The sequence below is a fragment of the Lithobates pipiens genome, unplaced genomic scaffold (assembly GCF_037356315.1).
Source record: "Lithobates pipiens isolate NorthernLeopardFrog02 unplaced genomic scaffold, aLitPip1_a1.2 Scaffold_16, whole genome shotgun sequence".
Taxonomy (NCBI): Eukaryota; Metazoa; Chordata; class Amphibia; order Anura; family Ranidae; genus Lithobates; species Lithobates pipiens.
In genome coordinates, this window is record NW_027507748.1 from 22,189,582 (window position 1) to 22,213,699 (window position 24,118).

At 47.4% G+C, this 24,118-nt stretch overlaps 1 protein-coding gene and 1 long non-coding RNA gene across 2 annotated transcripts in view; both read left to right on the plus strand.

Moving 5' to 3' along the window:
- LOC143981659 (cystatin-B-like) overlaps positions 1 to 18,228 on the plus strand; it is a 79,898-nt gene extending 61,670 nt beyond the window's left edge. Inside the window, exon 3 of the mRNA XM_077479658.1 lies at positions 17,945 to 18,228. Coding sequence (XP_077335784.1) covers positions 17,945 to 18,070 — 126 coding nt within the window. The 3' untranslated portion in view covers positions 18,071 to 18,228. The remainder of the gene's footprint in view (positions 1 to 17,944) is intronic.
- LOC143981660 (uncharacterized) overlaps positions 1 to 24,118 on the plus strand; it is a 264,222-nt gene that overhangs the window by 141,492 nt on the left and 98,612 nt on the right. The gene's annotated exons all lie outside the window — the stretch shown is intronic.

Consider the following 24,118-nt stretch of genomic DNA (forward strand, 5'->3'; position numbering starts at 1 on the left):
ACTTCCCACTTTGGCTCAAGCCTGTTGCTCCTGCCCTACCCCTACCACCCCTGCGGAAGGGCCTGCCTCTTCCTCTGCATGTCATTTTTTAAATGACCCTGTGACAAAACTCTTAGTCCCTATACCGCTGAAGGACTGCTGCAGTATAGGTGAGCGGTCAGCAGTGGTGCACGTCAACCCTATCTATTGTGGACCTATAGCGGTCCTTACAGAACAGCAGACTGTACCGCACTCAAGCCTATGTACCGTAGCACCCTATACCAAGTTACCAGTCCTTATAAGAACTTTTGTGGACCAAGCAGGTTGTGTATTAGTGTTTAGCAGACTGTACGTCAGTCCCTATACCGCTGAAGGACTGCTGCAGTATAGGGCAGCGGTCAGCAGTGGTGCACGTCAACCCTATCTATTGTGGACCGATAGCGGTCCTTACAGAACAGCAGACTGTACCGCACTCAAGCCTATGTACCGTAGCACCCTATACCAAGTTACCAGTCCTTATAAGAACTTTTGTGGACCAAGCAGGTTGTGTATTAGTGTTTAGCAGACTGTACGTCAGTCCCTATACCGCTGAAGGACTGCTGCAGTATAGGGCAGCGGTCAGCAGTGGTGCACGTCAACCCTATCTATTGTGGACCGATAGCGGTCCTTACAGAACAGCAGACTGTACCGCACTCAAGCCTATGTACCGTAGCACCCTATACCAAGTTACCAGTCCTTATAAGAACTTTTGTGGAACAAGCAGGTTGTGTGTTAGTGATTAGCAGACTGTACGTCAGTCCCTATACCAATGAAGGACTGCTGCAGTATAGGGCAGCGGTCAGCAGTAGTGCACGGCAACCCTATGTATTGTGGACCGATAGCGGTCCTTACAGAACAGCAGACTGTACCGCACTCAAGCCTATGTACCGTAGCACCCTATACCAAGTTACCAGTCCTTATAAGAACTTTTGTGGACCAAGCAGGTTGTGTATTAGTGTTTAGCAGACTGTACGTCAGTCCCTATACCGCTGAAGGACTGCTGCAGTATAGGGCAGCGGTCAGCAGTGGTGCACGTCAACCCTATGTATTGTGGACCGATAGCGGTCCTTACAGAACAGCAGACTGTAACGCACTCAGGCCTATGTACCGTAGCACCCTATACCAAGTTACCAGTCCTTATAAGAACTTTTGTGGACCAAGCAGGTTGTGTGTTAGTGATTAGCAGACTGTACGTCAGTCCCTATACCAATGAAGGACTGCTGCAGTATAGGGCAGCGGTCAGCAGTAGTGCACGGCAACCCTATGTATTGTGGACCGATAGCGGTCCTTACAGAACAGCAGACTGTAACGCACTCAGGCCTATGTACCGTAGCACCCTATACCAAGTTACCAGTCCTTATAAAAACTTTTGTGGACCAAGCAGGTTGTGTGTTAGTGTTTAGCAGACTGTGCGTCAGTCCCTATACCGCTGAAGGACTGCTGCAGTATAGGGCAGCGGTCAGCAGTGGTGCACGTCAACCCTATCTATTGTGGACCGATAGCGGTCCTTACAGAACAGCAGACTGTACCGCACTCAAGCCTATGTACCGTAGCACCCTATACCAAGTTACCAGTCCTTATAAGAACTTTTGTGGACCAAGCAGGTTGTGTATTAGTGTTTAGCAGACTGTACGTCAGTCCCTATACCGCTGAAGGACTGCTGCAGTATAGGGCAGCGGTCAGCAGTGGTGCACGTCAACCCTATGTATTGTGGACCGATAGCGGTCCTTACAGAACAGCAGACTGTAACGCACTCAGGCCTATGTACCGTAGCACCCTATACCAAGTTACCAGTCCTTATAAGAACTTTTGTGGACCAAGCAGGTTGTGTGTTAGTGATTAGCAGACTGTACGTCAGTCCCTATACCAATGAAGGACTGCTGCAGTATAGGGCAGCGGTCAGCAGTAGTGCACGGCAACCCTATGTATTGTGGACCGATAGCGGTCCTTACAGAACAGCAGACTGTACTGCACTCAGGCCTATGTACCGTAGCACCCTATACCAAGTTACCAGTCCTTATAAAAACTTTTGTGGACCAAGCAGGTTGTGTGTTAGTGTTTAGCAGACTGTGCGTCAGTCCCTATACCGCTGAAGGACTGCTGCAGTATAGGGCAGCGGTCAGCAGTAGTGCACGGCAACCCTATGTATTGTGGACCGATAGCGGTCCTTACAGAACAGCAGACTGTAACGCACTCAGGCCTATGTACCGTAGCACCCTATACCAAGTTACCAGTCCTTATAAGAACTTTTGTGGACCAAGCAGGTTGTGTGTTAGTGATTAGCAGACTGTACGTCAGTCCCTATACCAATGAAGGACTGCTGCAGTATAGGGCAGCGGTCAGCAGTAGTGCACGGCAACCCTATGTATTGTGGACCGATAGCGGTCCTTACAGAACAGCAGACTGTACCGCACCCAAGCCTATGTACCGTAGCACCCTAGACAGACCAAGTTACCAGTCCTGATAAAGAGCTTTGTGGAACAAGTGAGTTGTGAATGATTAGCAGACTGCAGCAGAAGGGCAGCAGTCAAGTATAATATTCTTTCTATATTTGGAAGAAAGAATATTATACGTGTACAAGCCTATTACCGTACCACTGATACCAGTCCTGAAAAGAACCTTTGTGGAACTAATAGTAACAGCAAGTCTTTAAAATTATCCTCACTGCCTGACACACTGCTTCCTGCCTGTCCCTATACAAATTGGCAAAAAAGAGTAGGCTGGAACGATTAGCTGGAACAGCTCTTTTGTGGACCTGATAGTAACAGCTAATGATGATGATGATGATGATGATGAAGAAAGACTAATCTGGCTGAGCTGTCCCTAAAATAGCAGCATACAGCGCTCTGTCCCTTTATCTAAACTGACAAAAGAAACTCAGGCTGCTGACCTAACACCTATACCAGTCCTGAAAAGAACTTTTGTGTACCAAATAGCTAGCGTTTTCTCTGTCCCTACTCCACACAGGATCCTTTCCCTACAGTGACAGAAGAAAGAATGTAAAATGGCCACCGGATCGGGTGTATTTATAGGTTAGGGGGAATGTCCAAGTGTCCATGAGCTGTCATGTCTCAATTGGTTGTCCTGTAACACATGATAAACGTGTCACGAAAGGTTAAAGTTCTTGTATACATTAAACACGTAAGTCCGCCGGGGCGAACGACGGAAAAAGGCGTTCGAACCCGCGGACGGCGAAAGTCGGAAATTCGCCGCGAAACGACCGCCGGGCGAACCGTTCGGCCATCACTATTCTCCGCCACGAAGAGGAAAAGCTTAGTCATCATTCTACGGATGTTATTTGCTTGGCTGTTACATTGATCCTCCGGCTTCAAAACTTTCGAAAATGTAAAAAGGCGTTTCGGCAAAAAGTACTCTTTAAAGGAATATAGCATTGCCGGCTCTCTTCACGTTTGTGGGTTATGAAGTACTTTCTACCAATGGGCATGTAAAAAAAAAAACAGAAGAGAGGGGAAGAAAGTGTCACTGTGTGAAGGAATGGCACAGATGGCTGTGCCTTCAGAGCACATGTGCCAGTGACATCACAGGCAGCATATAATGTAAATATCTCCTAAATAGTGATGGACGAACTTCCGACGGGACGTTTCGCGAAAGCGAAATGCGAACGGACCCAAACGTTCGCGAAACCGAACGTTCGCCGCGGGCCCCATTGACTTCAATGGGAGGCGAACTTTGCAAACCTTCATGTCGAATTTGCGGCCACGTGGTAATTATTAGGGGGTAAAACGTAGTCCCACCATCTGGACAATGACATAATACATGTATGAGGTGAATTTGGGATCGATAACTACAAGCATTTTTATTTTATTTGGGAAATTGTTCTAACAATTCAGGACTATGGAGCTAATGAAGGCAATGGAGGAGAGGGAAGGTCAGGGACCAGGGTAGGCAAAGAAGAGGGTGCAGGAGATGATCACCAGCAGCGTGACATACCGGAATGACACATGCACCGTGATAGAGGCATCTGACAGCAGCACCGTAATACAGAGCACTGACAGCAGCACCGTGACATACAGCGCTGACAGCAGCACCGTGACATACAGCGCTGACAGCAGCACCGTGACATACAGCGCTGACAGCAGCACCGTGACATACAGCGCTGACAGCAGCACCGTGACATACAGCGCTGACAGCAGCACCGTGACATACAGCGCTGACAGCAGCACCGTGACATACAGCGCTGACAGCAGCACCGTGACATACAGCGCTGACAGCAGCACCGTGACATACAGCACTGACAGCAGCACCGTAAGCAGCCCCAGGAGGAAGTCAGCACAGCACAGGGATGGTGTGATCCCCTCATAATAAGAACCCCCAGGAGGAAGTCAGCACAGCACAGGGATAGTGTGATCCCTTCATAATAAGAACCCCCAGGAGGAAGTCAGCACAGCACAGGGATAGTGTGATCCCTTCATAATAAGAACCCCCAGGAGGAAGTCAGCACAGCACAGGGATATCATAAGCAGCCCCAGTAGAAATATGACACCGCTCAACCTCTTCAAAGAGGAGGGTAGGGGCATATAGTACGGTGTGCTTTTTTGGGTCAAGGAAGTGAGCCAAATGAATTAAGAAGGTCTGTGTGCTTGATTAAAAAAATAGTTTATAGACATATACATGGTCTACTGGTCACATGTGTTGAATTCCTCCGAGATCCATGCCTCATTCATTTTTAGAAATGTGAGGTAGTTAACACTGTGGTGAGCTAGGCGAGTACGCTTATCGGTCACAATCCCCCCTGCTGCGCTGAACGTCCTTTCGGACAGGACACTGGATGAGGGGCAAGCCAACAGTTCGATTGCAAATTGGGCAAGCTCTGGCCAGAGGTCAAGCCTGCCCACCCAGTAGTCTAGGGGTTCATCACTCCTCAGAGCGTCCACATCGGCCGTTAACCCAATGTAGTCGGACACCTGACGGTCTAGGCGTTCCCTGATGCTGGATCCGGATGACACCTGTCGATGGGTCGGCTGAAAGAATGACCTCATATCCGAAGTCACCAACACATCTTCAAACCGGCCTCTTCTTGCAGGCGCTGTTGGATTGGTACCCGCAAATCCTTCTCTGGGAGTGGGAATTGCTCCTCTGCCAGCGCACGCAAAAGCAGAATGCAGCATTTCTCGAAGCAAGGCCTGGAAGTGCTGCATTCTGACAGCCCTCTGCGACGGCGGTAACATTTCCGCCATTTTGTGTTTGTACCGGGGGTCTAAGTACGTTGCCACCCAGTACTGGTCCTTGACCCTCATGCTTTTTATACGGGGGTCCCTATTAAAACACTGGAGCATGAAGGCCCCCATTTGCACTAAAGTGGAAGCGGTGTGGTGGCCTGGCTCCTGCTCATCATCCAGGATAATGTCGTCCTCTTCATTCTCCTCTCCCCATCCTCGCACAACAGGGATCCCAGAAAGGTTTAAAGCATGCTCTTCTTGCTCCTGCTCATCCGCCCCGGCACCATCCTCCTCTGACTCCTCATCAGACTCCTGTTGTTGACTTGTCTCAGATAGAGTAGCCCCCCCTGGGAATTCATCCAGCATTGCGACTTCCTCATCTTCCCGCTCCTGCTCCTCCACAGCCTGATCAATGACACGACGCAATGCACGCTCCAGAAAGAAGGCATAAGGTACCATGTCACTGATGGCGCCATGGCTGCGACTGACCAGTTTGGTGATCTCCTCAAATGGCCGCAGAAGTCTGCATGTGTCGCGCATGAGCAGCCACTGGCGCGGTGAAAAAAAACCCAGCTCCCCAGAACCGTTTCTTTCGCAGAGTTCATACAGGTAGACGTTAACTGCACGTTTCTGCTGGAGCAGCCTATCAAGCATATAGAAGGTTGAGTTCCATCGCGTCGGGCAATCGCAAATAAGACGTCTGACCGGCAGATGGTGTCGCCGCTGAATGTCAGCAAGGCGAGCCATGGCCGTGTAAGATCTTCTGAAATGGGCCGAGATTTTCCTTGCCTGCCGCAAGATGTCCTGGACCCCAGGGTATTTGACAAGGAATCGCTGCACGACCAAGTTTAAGACGTGTGCCATGCACGGCACGTGCGTGATTTTGCCCTGTTTCAATGCGCTAAGCAGATTGGCACCGTTGTCACACACCACTTTACCAACTGTCAAATTGAGCGGTGTTAGCCACTCATCTGCCTGTGAACGCAAAGCTGAAAGGAGTGCCGGGCCAGTGTGGCTCTTTGCTTCCAGGCACAACAGACGCAGCACGGCATGGCAACGTCTCACCTGGCATGTGGAATAGGTTCTGGGGAGCTTGGGCGGTGCAGTGGAAGAGACGCTAGCAGCGGAAAAGGAGGAGGCAGCTGAGGAGGAGAGGGAGGAGGATGGAGTAGGAGGAGGAGAAGAAGAGTCAGGCCTGCATGCAATCCGTGGCGGTAAAACCAAATCTACACGGGTGCCACGGGTTACATGCTTGACGGCCGTCAGAAGGTTCACCCAGTGGGCAGTAAAACTGATATACCTTCCCTGCCCGTGTTTGCTAGACCACGTGTCTGTGGTCAGATGTATCTTGGCACCGACACTGTGTGCCAGAGATACATTCACTTGCCGCTGAACATGGCCATATAGCTCTGGGATGCCCTTCTCTGAGAAATACTTCCTTCCTGGGACCTTCCATTGTGGTGTTCCAATGGCCACAAATTTGCGAAAGGCCTCCGAGTCCACCAGTTTATATGGCAGTAGTTGGCGGGCTATGAGTTCTGACAAGCCAGCCGCCAACCGTTGGGCAAGAGGGTTATCCGGCGTCATCATTTTTTTACGCTCAAACATTAGGCCCACGGAAGCCTGCCTTTTTGCAGAAAAATGTGAGCTTGGCGTGATGGAAGGTGGAGTGGAGGACAATTGTGAGGAGAGAGGAGAAGGAGAAGTAGAAGACGAGGCTGGACGGTGAGAGCCTGCAGTGTGGCTTTGTGTGTTCCGTTGCTCCCACTGGGCTCGGTGATGGCTGCTCATGTGCCTTCTTAAGGCGGTCGTCCCTAGGTGAGTATTGGGCTTACCGCGACTAACGCGTTGACTGCAAAGATTGCAGATGGCAACGCTATTGTCAGCAGCGGACACGTTAAAAAAAGCCCACACTGCGGAGCCATGTGCCGGTGTCCTGGGAGCGCCAGATGTGACCGTACATGGTCGATGACTCGCTCCTGATACATTTGCAGTCTGCTTTGTCCCTGCTGTGCAATGTAAGTCATTGCTGCTTCTCCTCCCTATCTGCTGGTCCATATCTCCCTCTGAACTCCCCTCCTCTTCCTCTCTTGTGGGCACCCACGTGACATCACTAGACACGTCATCATCAACGTCACCTTCCCCACCGCTATAAGTAGAGATCTCGGAGTAGGCAGCAACACCGGGGACCAACCTCCTCCTTGGGCTGATCTGGGTACTGGCGTCAGACTGCTGAGTAGCGCTTGTTGCTACCTCCTCTTCCTGATCCAATACCAAGAGTGGCTGCGCATCAGAAATGTCCTCTTGATATGGATCGGAAAATAATTCCAGTGACTCAAGCGGAAGGTATGTGGTGGTGGTGGTGGTGGTCGTGTTGTTGGTGGTAGTGTCTTTGGGGGTGCACATAGCAGAGAGTGAAGAAGAGGGTGCAGATCGAGAGGATGAGGAGGGTGCAGAAGAGTAAGGCTGAGCGAGCCACTCAACCAAGTCTGGTGCATCCTTTAAAGTAATTGAACGCACCTTCTGCAACTTCCCACTTTGGCTCAAGCCTGTTGCTCCTGCCCTACCCCTACCACCCCTGCGGAAGGGCCTGCCTCTTCCTCTGCCTGTCATTTTTTAAATGACCCTGTGACAAAACTCTTAGTCCCTATACCGATGAAGGACTGCTGCAGTATAGGGCAGCGGTCAGCAGTGGTGCACGTCAACCCTATCTATTGTGGACCGATAGCGGTCCTTACAGAACAGCAGACTGTACCGCACTCAAGCCTATGTACCGTAGCACCCTATACCAAGTTACCAGTCCTTATAAGAACTTTTGTGGACCAAGCAGGTTGTGTATTAGTGTTTAGCAGACTGTACGTCAGTCCCTATACCGCTGAAGGACTGCTGCAGTATAGGGCAGCGGTCAGCAGTGGTGCACGTCAACCCTATCTATTGTGGACCGATAGCGGTCCTTACAGAACAGCAGACTGTACCGCACTCAAGCCTATGTACCGTAGCACCCTATACCAAGTTACCAGTCCTTATAAGAACTTTTGTGGAACAAGCAGGTTGTGTGTTAGTGATTAGCAGACTGTACGTCAGTCCCTATACCGCTGAAGGACTGCTGCAGTATAGGTGAGCGGTCAGCAGTGGTGCACGTCAACCCTATCTATTGTGGACCTATAGCGGTCCTTACAGAACAGCAGACTGTACCGCACTCAAGCCTATGTACCGTAGCACCCTATACCAAGTTACCAGTCCTTATAAGAACTTTTGTGGACCAAGCAGGTTGTGTATTAGTGTTTAGCAGACTGTACGTCAGTCCCTATACCGCTGAAGGACTGCTGCAGTATAGGGCAGCGGTCAGCAGTGGTGCACGTCAACCCTATCTATTGTGGACCGATAGCGGTCCTTACAGAACAGCAGACTGTACCGCACTCAAGCCTATGTACCGTAGCACCCTATACCAAGTTACCAGTCCTTATAAGAACTTTTGTGGACCAAGCAGGTTGTGTATTAGTGTTTAGCAGACTGTACGTCAGTCCCTATACCGCTGAAGGACTGCTGCAGTATAGGGCAGCGGTCAGCAGTGGTGCACGTCAACCCTATCTATTGTGGACCGATAGCGGTCCTTACAGAACAGCAGACTGTACCGCACTCAAGCCTATGTACCGTAGCACCCTATACCAAGTTACCAGTCCTTATAAGAACTTTTGTGGAACAAGCAGGTTGTGTGTTAGTGATTAGCAGACTGTACGTCAGTCCCTATACCGCTGAAGGACTGCTGCAGTATAGGTGAGCGGTCAGCAGTGGTGCACGTCAACCCTATCTATTGTGGACCGATAGCGGTCCTTACAGAACAGCAGACTGTACCGCACTCAAGCCTATGTACCGTAGCACCCTATACCAAGTTACCAGTCCTTATAAGAACTTTTGTGGACCAAGCAGGTTGTGTATTAGTGTTTAGCAGACTGTACGTCAGTCCCTATACCGCTGAAGGACTGCTGCAGTATAGGGCAGCGGTCAGCAGTGGTGCACGTCAACCCTATCTATTGTGGACCGATAGCGGTCCTTACAGAACAGCAGACTGTACCGCACTCAAGCCTATGTACCGTAGCACCCTATACCAAGTTACCAGTCCTTATAAGAACTTTTGTGGACCAAGCAGGTTGTGTATTAGTGTTTAGCAGACTGTACGTCAGTCCCTATACCGCTGAAGGACTGCTGCAGTATAGGGCAGCGGTCAGCAGTGGTGCACGTCAACCCTATCTATTGTGGACCGATAGCGGTCCTTACAGAACAGCAGACTGTACCGCACTCAAGCCTATGTACCGTAGCACCCTATACCAAGTTACCAGTCCTTATAAGAACTTTTGTGGAACAAGCAGGTTGTGTGTTAGTGATTAGCAGACTGTACGTCAGTCCCTATACCGCTGAAGGACTGCTGCAGTATAGGTGAGCGGTCAGCAGTGGTGCACGTCAACCCTATCTATTGTGGACCTATAGCGGTCCTTACAGAACAGCAGACTGTACCGCACTCAAGCCTATGTACCGTAGCACCCTATACCAAGTTACCAGTCCTTATAAGAACTTTTGTGGACCAAGCAGGTTGTGTATTAGTGTTTAGCAGACTGTACGTCAGTCCCTATACCGCTGAAGGACTGCTGCAGTATAGGGCAGCGGTCAGCAGTGGTGCACGTCAACCCTATCTATTGTGGACCGATAGCGGTCCTTACAGAACAGCAGACTGTACCGCACTCAAGCCTATGTACCGTAGCACCCTATACCAAGTTACCAGTCCTTATAAGAACTTTTGTGGACCAAGCAGGTTGTGTATTAGTGTTTAGCAGACTGTACGTCAGTCCCTATACCGCTGAAGGACTGCTGCAGTATAGGGCAGCGGTCAGCAGTGGTGCACGTCAACCCTATCTATTGTGGACCGATAGCGGTCCTTACAGAACAGCAGACTGTACCGCACTCAAGCCTATGTACCGTAGCACCCTATACCAAGTTACCAGTCCTTATAAGAACTTTTGTGGACCAAGCAGGTTGTGTATTAGTGTTTAGCAGACTGTACGTCAGTCCCTATACCGCTGAAGGACTGCTGCAGTATAGGGCAGCGGTCAGCAGTGGTGCACGTCAACCCTATCTATTGTGGACCGATAGCGGTCCTTACAGAACAGCAGACTGTACCGCACTCAAGCCTATGTACCGTAGCACCCTATACCAAGTTACCAGTCCTTATAAGAACTTTTGTGGAACAAGCAGGTTGTGTGTTAGTGATTAGCAGACTGTACGTCAGTCCCTATACCGCTGAAGGACTGCTGCAGTATAGGTGAGCGGTCAGCAGTGGTGCACGTCAACCCTATCTATTGTGGACCGATAGCGGTCCTTACAGAACAGCAGACTGTACCGCACTCAAGCCTATGTACCGTAGCACCCTATACCAAGTTACCAGTCCTTATAAGAACTTTTGTGGACCAAGCAGGTTGTGTATTAGTGTTTAGCAGACTGTACGTCAGTCCCTATACCGCTGAAGGACTGCTGCAGTATAGGGCAGCGGTCAGCAGTGGTGCACGTCAACCCTATCTATTGTGGACCGATAGCGGTCCTTACAGAACAGCAGACTGTACCGCACTCAAGCCTATGTACCGTAGCACCCTATACCAAGTTACCAGTCCTTATAAGAACTTTTGTGGACCAAGCAGGTTGTGTATTAGTGTTTAGCAGACTGTACGTCAGTCCCTATACCGCTGAAGGACTGCTGCAGTATAGGGCAGCGGTCAGCAGTGGTGCACGTCAACCCTATCTATTGTGGACCGATAGCGGTCCTTACAGAACAGCAGACTGTACCGCACTCAAGCCTATGTACCGTAGCACCCTATACCAAGTTACCAGTCCTTATAAGAACTTTTGTGGAACAAGCAGGTTGTGTGTTAGTGATTAGCAGACTGTACGTCAGTCCCTATACCGCTGAAGGACTGCTGCAGTATAGGTGAGCGGTCAGCAGTGGTGCACGTCAACCCTATCTATTGTGGACCTATAGCGGTCCTTACAGAACAGCAGACTGTACCGCACTCAAGCCTATGTACCGTAGCACCCTATACCAAGTTACCAGTCCTTATAAGAACTTTTGTGGACCAAGCAGGTTGTGTATTAGTGTTTAGCAGACTGTACGTCAGTCCCTATACCGCTGAAGGACTGCTGCAGTATAGGGCAGCGGTCAGCAGTGGTGCACGTCAACCCTATCTATTGTGGACCGATAGCGGTCCTTACAGAACAGCAGACTGTACCGCACTCAAGCCTATGTACCGTAGCACCCTATACCAAGTTACCAGTCCTTATAAGAACTTTTGTGGACCAAGCAGGTTGTGTATTAGTGTTTAGCAGACTGTACGTCAGTCCCTATACCGCTGAAGGACTGCTGCAGTATAGGGCAGCGGTCAGCAGTGGTGCACGTCAACCCTATCTATTGTGGACCGATAGCGGTCCTTACAGAACAGCAGACTGTACCGCACTCAAGCCTATGTACCGTAGCACCCTATACCAAGTTACCAGTCCTTATAAGAACTTTTGTGGAACAAGCAGGTTGTGTGTTAGTGATTAGCAGACTGTACGTCAGTCCCTATACCGCTGAAGGACTGCTGCAGTATAGGTGAGCGGTCAGCAGTGGTGCACGTCAACCCTATCTATTGTGGACCGATAGCGGTCCTTACAGAACAGCAGACTGTACCGCACTCAAGCCTATGTACCGTAGCACCCTATACCAAGTTACCAGTCCTTATAAGAACTTTTGTGGACCAAGCAGGTTGTGTATTAGTGTTTAGCAGACTGTACGTCAGTCCCTATACCGCTGAAGGACTGCTGCAGTATAGGGCAGCGGTCAGCAGTGGTGCACGTCAACCCTATCTATTGTGGACCGATAGCGGTCCTTACAGAACAGCAGACTGTACCGCACTCAAGCCTATGTACCGTAGCACCCTATACCAAGTTACCAGTCCTTATAAGAACTTTTGTGGAACAAGCAGGTTGTGTGTTAGTGATTAGCAGACTGTACGTCAGTCCCTATACCGCTGAAGGACTGCTGCAGTATAGGTGAGCGGTCAGCAGTGGTGCACGTCAACCCTATCTATTGTGGACCTATAGCGGTCCTTACAGAACAGCAGACTGTACCGCACTCAAGCCTATGTACCGTAGCACCCTATACCAAGTTACCAGTCCTTATAAGAACTTTTGTGGACCAAGCAGGTTGTGTATTAGTGTTTAGCAGACTGTACGTCAGTCCCTATACCGCTGAAGGACTGCTGCAGTATAGGGCAGCGGTCAGCAGTGGTGCACGTCAACCCTATCTATTGTGGACCGATAGCGGTCCTTACAGAACAGCAGACTGTACCGCACTCAAGCCTATGTACCGTAGCACCCTATACCAAGTTACCAGTCCTTATAAGAACTTTTGTGGAACAAGCAGGTTGTGTGTTAGTGATTAGCAGACTGTACGTCAGTCCCTATACCGCTGAAGGACTGCTGCAGTATAGGGCAGCGGTCAGCAGTGGTGCACGTCAACCCTATCTATTGTGGACCGATAGCGGTCCTTACAGAACAGCAGACTGTACCGCACTCAAGCCTATGTACCGTAGCACCCTATACCAAGTTACCAGTCCTTATAAGAACTTTTGTGGAACAAGTGAGTTGTGAATGTTTAGCAGACTGCAGCAGAAGGGCAGCAGTCAAGTATAATATCCTTTCTATATTTGGAAGAAAGAATATTATACATGTACAAGCCTATTACTGTACCACTGATACCAGTCCTGAAAAGAACCTTTGTGGAACTAATAATAACAGCAAGTCTTTAAAATTACCCTCACTGCCTGACAACACTGCTTCCTTCCTGTCCCTATACAAATTGGCAAAAAAAGAGAACGATTAGTGGTTACTGGAACAGCTCTTTTGTGGACCTTGATAGTAACAGCTAATGATGATGATGATGATGATGATGATGAAAGACTAATCTGGCTGTCCCTGTAGCATACACCGTCCTTTCCCTTTCTCTAAACTAACAAAAGACACTCAGGCTGCTGCAAGAATCAGCAGCACAGCAAACCTATCAACACCTAACACCTATACCAGTCCTGAAAAGAACTTTTGTGTACCAAATAGCTAGTGGTTTATCTCTCCCTACTCCACACAGGAACCTGTCCCTATCGTAACAGAAGAAAGAATGTAAAATGGCCACCGGATCGGGTGTATTTATAGGTTAGGGGGAATGTCCAAGTGTCCATGTGCTGTCATGTCTCAATTGGCTGTCCTGTATCACATGATAAACGTGTCACCAAAGGTTAAAGTTCTTGTATACATTAAACACGTAAGTCCGCCGCGGCGAACGACGGAAAAAGGCGTTCGAACGTGCGGACCGCGAATGTCGGAAATTCGCCGCGAAACGACCGCCGGGCGAAACGTTCGTCCATCACTACTCCTAAACGGTGCACATTTAGAAGATATTTACACTATCTATAGGTAAGCCTTATTAGGTATAGGTAAAAGTCAGTAAAGGAAGTTGATGAAAAAAAGAATGTATGTCATGCACTCAGATGTAGTAGGCAGAACACAACTGGACTATTGGTGAATGGCCTCAGAAAACCAGAACAGTTTAGGATGACACAAAAAAAATGCAAAACAGGGAGAGAGCATTAGACATGTGCATTCGTTTTCGTCCGAATGCATTTTCGTCCGAATTTCAGCTATTTTCGTTTTCGTTTTGACAAACGATAACGAAAGCACAAAATCCAAAAAACGAAAGATCCAACATAAATAAATGCTTTATTTTCATTTTCATTGTTACAACAGTTCGATATAGAATAGGAGATTCGACATGACTCTGACAACAATCTGTGTCTATAGAACCTGTGGTCGAATGTGCCTAACCTTACCTCTATTAGTCCAAGATTATATAGAGAAAATATTCGACAGAGAAAAAAGATTTGACAGAGAAAAAAGATTCTGCAAGTTACTGTCCTAAAAAGTGTTTGGGGACCCGGGTCCTGCCCCAGGGGACATGGATCAATGCAAAAAAAAGTTTTAAAAATGGCCGTTTTTTCGGGAGCAGTGATTTTAATAATGATTAAAGTGAAACAATAAAAGTGTAATATTCCTTTAAATTTCGTAGGGGGGGGTTGTCTATAGTATGCCTGTAAAGGGGCGCATGTTTCCCGTGCTTAGAATTGTCCCTGCACAGAGTGTCATTTATGCAGGAAAAAAAGTCCTTTAAAATCACTCGCAGCTATTATGAATTGTCGGCTCTGTAATACAGAGAACACTCATTGAAAGTCATTGATAAAAAAATAAATAAATAAATAAATAAAAAAGCGTGGGGGTCCCCCAAATTCAATTACCAGGCCCTTCAGGTCTGGTATGGATATTAAGGGGAACCCTACCTCAAATTTAAGAAAAAATTTGACGTGGGGTTCCCCCTAAATATCCATAACCAGACCCTTCAGGTCTGGTATGGATATTAAGGGGAACCCCGCATCAAATTAAAAAAAAAAATGACGTGGGGTTCCCCCTAAAAATCCATACCAGACCCTTTATCCGAGCACGCAACCTGGCAGGCCGCAGGAAAAGAGGGGGGGACGAGAGAGCGGCCCCCCCTCCCTCCTGAACCGTACCAGGCCACATGCCCTCAACATTGGGAGGATGCTTTGGGGGTCTGTGACCCCTCAGAGCACCTTGTCCCCATGTTGATGAGGACAAGGGCCTCATCCCCACAACCCTGGCCGGTGGTTGTGGAGGTCTGCGGGCGGGGGGCTTATCAGAATCTGGAAGCCCCCTTTAACAAGGGGACCCCCAGATCCCGCCCCCCCCTGTTTGAAATGGTAAGGGGGTACAAAAGTACCCCTACCATTTCACAAAGAAAGTGTAAAAAATGGTTAAATAAAACAAACACACTTTTGAAAAATTCCTTTATTAAAAAGAAAAAAAGAAAAAAAGATTCCAGCGGCGGTAATCCACTCTTGCTATCCAGCGACGGACGGTCATCTCTCCAGCGATGTCTGATGTCATCCAGCGCAGCGAATACATCCTTCTTCTGTCTCCTCCACAGAGACACTGCAGGCATTCCGGCGGCTGACGTTTCTTATATACGGAGGGCGGGGCCACCCGTCACCTGACCCCGCCCCCCTCTGACGCAAGGGGAAACCCGGGGTTCCCTATGACGTAGGGGTGACCCGCACCCCTCTGATGTAACACAGGCAGGTTTCCGTTACATCAGAGGGGGGCGGGGTCACCCATACGTCACGGGGAACCCCGGGTTTCCCCTTGCATCAGAGGGGGGCGGGGTCAGGTGACGGGTGGCCCCACCCTCCGTATATAAGAAACGTCAGCCGCCGGAATGCCTGCAGTGTCTCCGTGGAGGAGACAGAAGAAGGATGGAGGATCGCTGCGCTGGATGAGATGAGACATCGCTGGAGAGATGATCGTCCGTCGCTGGATAGCAAGAGTGGATTACCGCCGCTGGAATCTTTTTTTTATTTTTTTATTTTTAATAAAGGAATTTTTCAAAAGTGTGTTTGTTTTATTTAACCATTTTTTACACTTTCTTTGTGAAATGGTAGGGGTACTTTTGTACCCCCTTACCATTTCAAACAGGGGGGGGGGCGGGATCTGGGGGTCCCCTTGTTAAAGGGAGCTTCCAGATTCTGATAAGCCCCCCGCCCGCAGACCTCCACAACCACCGGCCAGGGTTGTGGGGATGAGGCCCTTGTCCTCATCAACATGGGGACAAGGTGCTTTGAGGGGTCACGGACCCCCAAAGCATCCTCCCAATGTTGAGGGCATGTGGCCTGGTACGGTTCAGGAGGGAGGGGGGGCCGCTCTCTCGTCCCCCCCTCTTTTCCTGCGGCCTGCCAGGTTGCGTGCTCGGATAAAGGGTCTGGTATGGATTTTTAGGGGGAACCCCACGTCAATTTTTCTTTAAATTTGACGCGGGGTTCCCCTTAATATCCATACCAGACCTGAAGGGTCTGGTTATGGATATTTAGGGGGAACCCCACGTCAAATTTTTTCTTAAATTTGAGGCAGGGTTCCCCTTAATATCCATACCAGACCTGAAGGGCCTGGTAATTGAATTTGGGGGACCCCCACGCTTTTTTATTTTATTTATTTATTTTTTTATCAATGACTTTCAATGAGTGTTCTCTGTATTACGGAGCCGACAATTCATAATAGCTGCGAGTGATTTTAAAGGACTTTTTTTCCTGCATAAATGACACTTTGTGCAGGGACTGTTCTAAGCACGGGAAACATGCGCCCCTTCACAGGCATACTATAGACAACCCCCCCCCCCTACGAAATTTAAAGGAATATTACACTTTTATTGTTTCACTTTAATCATTATTAAAATAACTGCTCCCGAAAAAATGGCAGTTTTTAAAACTTTTTTTTGCATTGATCCATGTCCCCTGGGGCAGGACCCGGGTCCCCAAACACTTTTTAGGACAGTAACTTGCAAATTACCCTCTAAAATTAGCACTTTAGATTTTGAACGTTGGAGTCCCATAGACTTTAATAGGGTTCTAAAGTATGCTATATAGTTAGCTCCGTCGAATCTTCTTTATACATTCGACAGACACCATAAGTCTTCCAAGACAGATTCGACCGTAATTCATGTGGATTTTCGGACGAATGCAATTTTTGAACGAAAAACGAAATAAATAAAAACGAATTTCGGGAGTAACTAAATAAATTAAGTTTTCGGACGAAAACGAAATTCCGAAACGAAATATTTTACTCTGCACATGTCTAGAGAGCATGACACTCTCAGTGTAGTATTTATCAAAAATAATAAATGAGAAACAAACACTAATGCACTCACATGTAATAGGTAAAAGCAAAGAAAGTTAACTCAAAGAGTCCAGCAGAAATGCTTGTAGATGATGGATGGAGAGCTTCTATTGGTGGAAAAGTACAACAGGGAACAGAGTAAGATAACTAACACAGGAACCAGTAGAAGCCAACTAAGGACGTACTGATGGTGGTCACTGTGGACCACAAGGAAGTGATTTCTGGCCAACAGAGTGGCCGCAATGACATATGTTGACTTAAGGAGGAGTGGAGTGGGTATGGCTACAGCGGCTGGTATTCCTGGGCAGTCTCCCATCCAAGTACTAACCAGGCCCGACCCTGCTTAGTCTCTCAGATCAGATGATATCATGCACATCCAGGGTGATGTGGCCACAGGTCTGACAAAGGGGACTCTGCCCAGAAACATGTAGACATGCCCACACCATGCTCCCTTATGTCAATGTGTGATATCATTGGGGCTGCTCTGTCAGCTGGGAACCACTGTCTTTTGATCCACAGTGGCCGCCATCATTAAGGCTGGGTTCACACTGAAGACAGCTCTGGCTCAAAGCAGGGGTCCGGTGCATCCGTGTTCACCGTTTCAGGTCCGAATTCAGCCTGAATTTTTGGCTGAATTCGGACCTGAAACAGACCAAAAGATGCACAGGACCCCTGTGCAATTCACACTCAAGCCGCTCTGGAGATATGCGAACCGACTCCCAAGAAGAGAGAGCCAGTCACAATCTACTGCTATTGCAAATTGGATGTGGCGCTTGCCCCACAGGAGCTTGCAATCCAATGTAGCCACCAGAGTATCTCACAAGTGTTATTCCTGATATTCTAGAAATCATATTGGTAAGATTTATATCAGCAAAAATATAAGATTGGTGTCATTTTTTTCATCTGAACTTTTTTTCTAATCTTTTCAGGTTAACAGAAAGTTTGACTTTGTCCACCTTAATGTGTTTGACCCTCCGCCTGGTACAAATGAAGGACCAAAGTTGTTGTCTTTCCAGCTGAATAAGGAAATGGGTGATAAACTCGGGGATTGCTAAAATGTGTTTGAGGCGGCACAGTGGATGATATATCTCTCCAATCTCTTCCTCTTACCATGGTGTCCTGGGAACTCCAATATATATCTGATACGTCTCCTTGTATTTTCAATGTTGATTCCTGAATAAAATCTTGTCTGTATAGAGCAACTTTAAAAACATGACATGTTTGTATCCATTTACTCTTTTATATATATATATATATATATATATATATATATATATATATATATATATTAAAAAAACAAAATTGGGTTAGGCATTGTGTTTTCATGAAAATGCCACGTACACACGACCAGCAAAGGTCAGACGGAACGAGTCCGTCGGACAATTCGATCTTGTGTGGGCTCCATCGGACCTTTGCATGCCAAAAATCTGGCGGACTTTAGAAATAGAACATGTTTTAAATTTTTCCACCGGAACTCCGCCGGACCCAGTTCCTACCGAGAAATCCGCTCGTGTGTATGCTAGTCCAACGGACAAAAACCGACGCAAGGGCAGCTATTGGCTACTGGCTATGAACTTCCTTATTCTAGTCCAGTCGTACGTCATCACGTTCGAATCCGTCGGACTTTGGTGTGATTGTGTGTGACCAAGTCTGTTCATTCAGAAAGTCCGTCAGAACTCTGCCGAAAGTCCGTCAGACCTAGTCCCTCGAAAAGTCCGGTCATGTGTACGCGGCATTAGAGGTGGCTTTTACATATGTAGCACTGAGCCCTGGAGGAGCTGCTAATATTTGATTGGGCCTGCACTCTGCTATTACCCCCCCAATAACTTGGCTCAATCCCCTTGACACAGCTGTGGTGCAGTGTTGGTGTGAAGCTAACAACCGAGGATGACCCTACATTGTACAATACAACAATAGTGTACCTTTACCATTACCTGGGTATCTGTTGCTCCACCTGTAGGGAAAAGGAACAACTCTTCACATCAATTGGAACTGGCATAAAACAGTAATTACAATAACTACACTGTCACACCAACGTAATGCAACAGCACAGTGGGTATTCACAACAATTTTTCACATATAAAGAACTCTTAGATAACCCTTGCACTCATGTCTCCAAGTGGGACCAATGCCCAGGGTGACAATGCCTTGACTCTCGGCACCTTCCCACTTCCAGCACGCTGCAATAAACACAGAAATGCAAAGCTATAAACACCGCACAATCCAATTGCTAAGATGCTCCCCCTGCTTTATAATGCAGTCCTTTCTTGTTTGTAATTGAACATAAGGCCTTACAATAAAAGATGTAGTCTTTGGTCTTCTGTCTTCTGCTAGCTATTGTATTGAAGTAATTGTAATCCAAAGAGTTTAACAAACAAAGAATAGTGTAGAATGAGTATTGAAACTGTTCCTTTGATGTAGCACACTTATAACTGCCTCCAGTGTAGTTGTTTCCAAATCACACAGTGTCAGTTCTGAGTGGAGTATAGGCTTGAGGCCTGCTTGAACTGTCTAATGGTGTGGAACCTCCTCTGCGGGACTACAGGTCCCAGCAACACTGTGGTCTGAGTCTAAGTGTGTAAAAGTGCATTAAGAATTATGGGTGGCAGCCCTCTCACCAAACCAGGCCTTGAAGAATAGGAAACCTCCGCTCTGGTTGTCTCAGTCTTTCTTTAAGCCAGCACCGTCACTAGGGTTGCCACCTGTCCAGGATTCACCCGGACAGTTCGGGTTTGGAAGCATGCATCCAGGTTTCAGACTGCCTGAAACCTGGACACATTATTCAGACTGGACCATGGCTTCCCAGCAGGGTTACTAGCTGCAGTTATCTAAGCTGAGAGTGTCCGTTACACCCTCTTTCACACTGCCTAAAGCCAGCACTCCCCCCAAACACACAGACGGGAGAGGAGAGGAGAGAGGGCTTGATCTGTATCTCTTACTCTCTTAATTAGAAGTCCAGCAGCCTCAGATACATCTGGATGAGAGGTGCTGACTGCCAAGGGGTGAGTGAGCTCACCATCCATCCCTGTCTGTGACTGAAGTCTCCCCCCTTCTCTCTCCTGCCTCTGAGAGAGTACACTAAGGTAAATCAGGGTTCTCAGAGCACCCTTTACATCAGAGTTCCCCTTTACACCAAAGGGCACAGTGTTCCCTCTTACATCAAAGTCCTCTCCTTACATCAGAGTTCTTAGTGTTCCCCCTTAAATCAGGGTTCCCAGAGCATCCCTTATGTTAGAGTCCCCAGAGTTCTCCCTTACAGTGAAAGGGAACTCTGCAAGTTCAGATGTAACAGGGGGAACTCTGTGGACTCTGATGTAAAGGGGAACTCTTGTTATTAATGTCATATGATTAGAAAGGTTATTTAATAGGAAAATATATGTATAGTTCATACAAAAAAAAAAAAATTTGCTGTGCGCCGATAAAGTGTTCAGATTTGACTTGAAGAAAAGGTGACAACCCTAACCGTCACGCTGCTTCTGTACCGCAAGATGACCGGGACCCTCCGAATGGCTCCGTCAGGTGTCTCTGGATCCTTCCCGATCTGGTCACACAGTCTCTTCAGCACACAGGTGTAAGGTAGAATCGCTGGTTGTTCCACTTCGCAGTTGCAGCAGGCCGCGCTCTCTGGAACACCTCCTCACAGATCCTTGTAGGCAGGCCACGCGTCCAGAAGAGAAAGAAAATTGCCACGCGGGGTCTTTTATATCCTACCCAGTATGTAATTCAGTACTGAGTGCTCATCGGTAGGTAGGTCCTTGTATAATGTAAACAAGGAGTCACTTCCTGTAACATTTCTCTATGTTCTTGAAATAGAAAATAGATAAAGTAAATTTCACGTTTAGGCCACTAGATGGTGCCAAATACCAATTTATAACACTGTCCATAGATTAACATTACATAGCACTACAAGGCAAAAATACCAGCGCTACACATACATTTGCAAAGCTAGGCAAACCTTTTCTCCAAAATGTTTTTATTTGTATTTTTTCAGAGTTTGTTACAGTGAGCAAGATAACACTGAACAGGGTTTTACAAATAGGTACATATCAATGTTACACACCATTAGTTGTCAGGAGACCTCAGTCCACAGAAATATTGTGCATCAACCAATTGCATTTCTGGCAGATCAGATATTTCTGCATTTAAACTCTAGTTGCTGGCGCTTTAACCACTTCAATACAGGGCACTTTTGCCCCCTTCCTTCCCAGCCCAATTTTCAGCTTTCAGCGCTCTAGCGCTTTCAGTGACAATGGCGCAGTCATGCTACACTGTACCCAAATGAAATTTTTATCATTTTGTTTGCACAAATAGAGCTTTATTTTGGTGGTATTTATTCACGACTCCATTTTTATTTTTTGCGATATAAGCGCAAAAAAGCGGAAATTTGGGAAAAAAAACAATATTTTCTTTTTTCTATTTTAAAAGAAATCCAATAAAATCAAATTTTGTCATAAATTTAAGCCAAAATGTATTCTGCTACATGTTTTTGGTAAAAAAAAATTCCGTTAAGTGTATAATAATTGGTTTGTGTGATCACGGACATATGTACGCAAATGATCATGTACATATGTGTGCAGGTGATCACGTACATATGTGTGCAGATAATCATTGGGACATGTGATTTTAGTGGGACATATGTGGGGGACATGTGTTTTTATTATTAGGGACATGTGTTTTTATTATTTGGGGACATGTATGTTTTGGGGACATGTGTGGGGACATTGTGTTTATACTGTGTGGTGTGTTTACTGTGTGGTGATTTGTGTGTACACTAGACTGATGATCAGTGAGTAAAAAGCTGTAAAAAAACAGCTCATACTCACTGATCATCAGCCGGCTGCAGCGATCCGCTCTCCTCTCCTCAGCGATGACTTCTGTGTGAGGAGAGGAGGAGCCGATTGCCTAGCAACCAGCTGTTTGTTTACATCACATGACGGCCGTGATTGGACACGGCCGTCATGTGATCAGGAGGGCCAATCACAGAGCCCTCCTGCCGATCTGAGATGCGCGTGTCCGGGTGACACGGGCGCATCGGGATCGCGCCGCTGCGCGGGCGCGGGCACACGTGCGCGCGATCCCGCTACTTCTGATGGACGTTCCTGAACGTCCTATCAGGAGTAGACGGCTCCCACCCGGCCGTATATGTGCATTGGCCGGGTGGGAAGTGGTTAAGGAGTTTTGAAAGACAGGTGGAGCTCCTGATCATGTGACTACTTAAATTGGCTATTGCAGTGAGCACATGATCACAAGCCCTGCCCACCAGGTACAATGGTGACAGCTCGGTCACTGTGCTTAGAAATGGCTCTGACAGAGCCAACTGACATTTATACATACAGCATTCAGGTTCATCCCCATACAGACTCCTCTTCCATCAGTGGGAAGTGGCTAAAGAGAAATAAGGTGGAATGCATGCATTGCAGAAATGTACACTTGTCCTTGACATATGCATCAATTAGAATTGTGCCGACTGAAAGGTGAACTGGGGAAGATTTGTACTATGAGGATTCTTCATGTTCATACTCTGTTGTGGTCATCTCCAGCTAAAAAATACTCCAGCTCATCATCCTTGGTCTTATCCACCTGGAAAGACTCCAAAGTGGGTCCCCCATCTGAAGCAGGCAGAGGTACGAAGACCCGAATGTGGATACAAGCGTCCTCTTCAGTGTCCACCTGAAAAGGATCAGAAAATTTAAAAACAGTTTCACTGATATTATAAGTGGATTATAACCACTACAATACAGGGCACTTTCACCCCCTTCCTTCCCAGCCCAATTTTCAGCTTTCATCGCTCTAGCACTTTCAGTGACAATTGCGCGGTCATGCTACACTGTACCCAAATGAAATTGTTATCATTTTGTTCGCACAAATAGAGCTTTATTTTGGTGTTATTTATTCACGACTCCGTTTTTTATTTTTTGCGATATAAGCGCAAAAAAAGCGGAAATTTGGAAAAAAAACAATATTTTCTCTTTTCTATTTGAAAAGAAATCCAATAAAATCTAATTTTGTCATAAATTTAAGCCAAAATGTATTCTGCTACATGTTTTTGGTAAAAAAAATTCCGTTAACTGTATAATAATTGGTTTGTGTGATCACGGACATATGTACGCAAATGATCATGTACATATGTGTGCAGGTGATCACGTACATATGTGTGCAGATAATCATTGGGACATGTGATTTTAGTGGGACATATGTGGGGGACATGTTTTTATTATTAGGGACATGTGTTTTTATTATTTGGGGACATGTATGTTTTGGGGACATGTGTGGTTTGGGGACATATGTGGGGACTGTGTTTGTACTGTGTGGTGTGTTGTGTGTTGACACTAGACTGATGATCAGTGAGTAAAAAGCTGTAAAAAGCAGCCCATACTCACTGATCATCAGCCGGCTGCAGCGTTCTGCTCTCCTCTCCTCAGCGATGACTTCCGTGTGAGGAGAGGAGAGCCGATTGCCTAGCAACCGGCTGTTTGTTTACATCACATGACGGCCGTGATTGGACACGGCCGTCATGTGATCAGGAGGGCCAATCACAGAGCCCTCCTGCCGATCTCAGATGTGCCGTGTCCGGGTGACACGAGCACATCGGGATCGCGCCGCTGCGCGGGCACGCGCGCGCGCGATCCCGCTACTTCTGAATGACGTTCAGGAACGTCCTATCAGGAGTAGACGGCTCCCACCCGGCCGTATATATGCATTGGCCGGGTGGGAAGTGGTTAAGTATTCAAATGTCCTATCCAGAATAACAGTTCTGAGATACTCTGGGGGCTACTTTAGGTTGCAAGCTCCTGTGGGGCAAGGGACTGACCGACATTGGAGTGCAAGCTCCTCTGGTTAGGCACTGATGCAACTGCTACAATTATCTGTGCAGCATTGGAATGGGTCAGCTCAGGGCCAGATTAAGAACATCATGGGCCTGGTGCTGAGGATTTTGGTGGGGCCTTTTATAAACAATAAATAAATAAAAATGCAAACAATTTTTTGTTATAACAATTAAAGAGAGAGAGGAGGATGAGAGAGAGAGAGAGAGAGAGAGAGAGAGAGAGAGAGAGAGAGGATGAAAGAGGTGTGAGGGGTAAGGGAGGGAGGATGAGAGAGAA